At 36.6% G+C, this 3,406-nt stretch overlaps 1 protein-coding gene across 1 annotated transcript in view; it reads left to right on the top strand.

Moving 5' to 3' along the window:
• The window catches only part of HDHD2 (haloacid dehalogenase-like hydrolase domain containing 2), a 38,986-nt gene that overhangs the window by 3,253 nt on the left and 32,327 nt on the right, over positions 1-3,406 (top strand). The window contains exon 2 of the mRNA XM_012642633.1: positions 2,098-2,208. Coding sequence (XP_012498087.1) covers positions 2,108-2,208 — 101 coding nt within the window. The 5' untranslated portion in view covers positions 2,098-2,107. The remainder of the gene's footprint in view (positions 1-2,097; positions 2,209-3,406) is intronic.

Genomic DNA, 3,406 nt, shown 5'->3' with positions numbered 1-3,406 from the left:
AAATATATCATCTGCACAAGAGTATGTAAAACCTATATGTAAGTTTTTAATAATTATAATAAAATTAAAAACACCCATATACTCACCATCTAGGTAAAGAAGTAGCGCATTGCTAGATCTTAGAGGCTCCCTTTGTGATAGGAGCACCCAATATTGCGACTCTTGTGGTAATAATTTCCTTGCTTCTCTTTACAATTTTGTCACTTATGTATGTATCTCTATTTTTGAATGCTATAGTATGAAACTATACTGTATGTATGCTTTTATGACTTGCTTCTTTCACCCTATCGTGGATTTCTGAGAGTTATCTAAGATGATGTTTGTGAATGTAATTCATTCATTTCCACTGCCTTTTGTATTCTGTGTATGAATATACCATAATTTATTTATACATTCCATTGTTGGACATTTGTATTGTTTCCATTTTCTGGCTGTTAAACAAACAGTGCTGCTATGGACATTTTTGTTCGTGTCTCATGGTATAATGTGAAGGAAGCTCTCAAGGGCATAACACCTGGGAGTGGAATTGCTGGGTTGTACAGTAGGGTGATGCCAAACTGATTTCCAAAACGCTTGTCTGGGTTTATTCTCTCACTAGCAGTATGTGGATATTCCTGTTGATAACTTTTGGTATTTTCAGACTTAAATTTTGCCAATATGTTGGTTGGTGCAGTAATCTCATTGTGCTCTAAATTTGCATTTCCCTGATTACCAGTGAGTTTTGAGCATCTTCATGTTTTTTTTGCTGTTCATATTTGCTCTTTTGTAAAGGATAGGTTGAAATCTTTTGCATTTTTTCCGTCAGGTTGTCTGTCTTTTTCTTGATATTTATAGTTTATATTTCCTGGATGCTTTCCTTTCTCACATGTGTTAGAAGTAAGTTCTTTCTATGTATTTTCACTCTATGGTGCTTTTGAAATATAGCTGAATTTATCTGTCTTTTCCTTTAAGGTTTGTGCTTTTTATATCTTGTTTAAGAAAGCCTTTCCTGTCTTCACCATGAAGACTCTGCTGTCTAAAATTTGTACAGTTTGCCTTAAACATGTGGTAGTTTAATCTACTTGGAAAAAATTTGTTGTGTTTGGTATGATGTGGGAGTCCCATTTTATTTTTTCTCATATGGATATTCTGTTGTTCCAACACCATGTTTTTGACTGCTTAATTTTTTTCTTCACTGATTTGAAACGCTACCTCTGTCATATATTGAGTTTTTTACACGTAATGGGGATCTTTTTCTGGATTGTCTCTTCTGTTCTATTGACCAGTTTGTCTCTGTATGTGCTAATACCAGATCATCTTAATTATAAGACCTCATTAATTAAGTCTGGATATTAGGTAAAGCAAGGCCCTACTTTCTTTTTCTTCTTCAGTCTTGGCTGAAGTGTGTTGGCTGTCTTTGGCCATTTGCACTGGCATATATATTATAGAATCAACTTACCAAGTTCAGGCCAGGCGCGGTGGCTCACGCCTGTAATCCTAGCACTCTGGGAGGCCGAGGCGGGTGGATTGTTTGAGCTCAGGAGTTCGAGACCAGCCTGAGCAAGAGCGAGACCCCGTCTCTACTGAAAATAGGAAGAAAATGATCTGTACAACTAAAAATATATATATATGGAGAAAAAATTAGCCGGGCATGGTGGTGCATGCCTGTAGTCCCAGCTACTCAGGAGGCTGAGGCAGGAGGATCACTTGAGCCCAGGAATTTGAGGTTGCTGTGAGCTAGGCTGACGCCACGGCACTCCCTCTAGCCAGGGCAACAGAGTGAGACTCTGTCTCAAAAAAAAAAAAAAAACTTACCAAGTTCGCCAAAACACTTTTTGGGATATTGATTAGAATTGCATTGAATGTGTTTATAGGGAAAATTGACATCTTTACAATATTGGATCTTTTAATCCACGAAAATGGTATCTCTCTACATATTTATCTTTATGTCTTTTGTTAAAATTTGTGATTTTTAAAAACATTTTTTTACCAAAAGGGAAACAGCTTAATGCTAAGCAGTATCTTTCTGGATATGAACAATATTTTTGAAGACTTACCAGTTTTTAATTGTCCATTGTTTCCTAAACTGTATTTTTAATTTCATTTACTCTCTCCTAGGGAATGAAGGATGGCAGCACGCCGTGCATTAAAAGCTGTTTTGGTAGATCTCAGTGGCACACTTCACATTGAAGATGCAGCTGTGCCAGGCTCACAGGAAGCTCTTAAAAGGCAAGCTATCCTCCAGGTTCAGCTGACAAATATGTTTGTAAGTGCCATTGTACCAAGGCAGATCATTAGCTAAATGGATGGCCTTAAGATGGCATTTCACCAGTTTGCCATATATACAGAAACTGCCTTGGGTTTAGCTGGAAAATGTATGCACAGTAATATCCTGCAAACATTGTTCTCTAAGCCATTACTAGGTATGGCCTTTTGATCTAGTCTTTTTGTTTTTTGTGTATGTGTGTCTTAATTTCAAATCAGTAATGTAAATTTTAGAATGAAAACTCAAGATTCTAAAATGTGGAATAAATGGCATTGGAAAAATCACAAGTGAATCCTGGAATCACAAAGTGAAAGACACACACACACACACACACACGCATAGTTCTGCCCTCTCCTGCTTTACCTAAGGTCTAGCATTGAGTGTGCTACTGCTCAAATAAAGTTTAATTATAAGACTTGAAATTTTAGAATTATTTCCATCAACAAATGTAATGCTTTCAAAGATTAGGGACTGTCTTATCCTTCTCATGCACTAACCACAGTAGTAAACACAAGTCTAGTTACAAGCTGGGGATACACACTAAAAGTGTGTTAAGGTGAACTGAATGAATACTTGCTTCTGGGTGTCCTGAAAAAAAAAATACTCGTCAACACAACAGAACTAATAACTGTTCTTAAGCTTCTTTATCCTAAAATAATTTAGAGAAGTTTTCAAAATCAGCAATACTTAGTATGTGGTGCTCATCATTTTCCAACCTTAAAATGTTCATAGTATACTGTTAATCAGAAAATCTGGTGACAGTATCATAGTGCCAGGTGTTAGGGTAGAAGATTGACACAGACCTTCCACTCTCCAGGAGCTTACCTTTATTTGGGGCATCAAGAAATACAGACTTGTATATCTGGTAGACGTCAGTTGGAAGCTATCAATTTAGTTAGGAGTCATCATGTTCATTTTGTAGGTGAAGAAATGGTGGACAACATGTTGTTTAAAACCAAAAGAAAATCAGTTGCATGGTTGGACTTTCTCTTGACTCCTTAACATGGTCGGTCTCTGAGTTAGGCTTTCAGGGGGAAAGGATGTCTGTTTATCAGTGTGTTTCTGTTAGAACTTTTACTGCTTTAAAGATGAGCTTTCTATTCTGGATTGAAAGAAAAATCTTCTTATTTCTGGGAACAATGACATCTGTAAGTAGCTTTG

Source organism: Propithecus coquereli, unplaced genomic scaffold (assembly GCF_000956105.1).
Source record: "Propithecus coquereli isolate 6110/MARCELLA unplaced genomic scaffold, Pcoq_1.0 Scaffold181, whole genome shotgun sequence".
NCBI lineage: Eukaryota > Metazoa > Chordata > Mammalia > Primates > Indriidae > Propithecus > Propithecus coquereli.
This window is presented reverse-complemented; position numbering and strand designations above follow the sequence as displayed.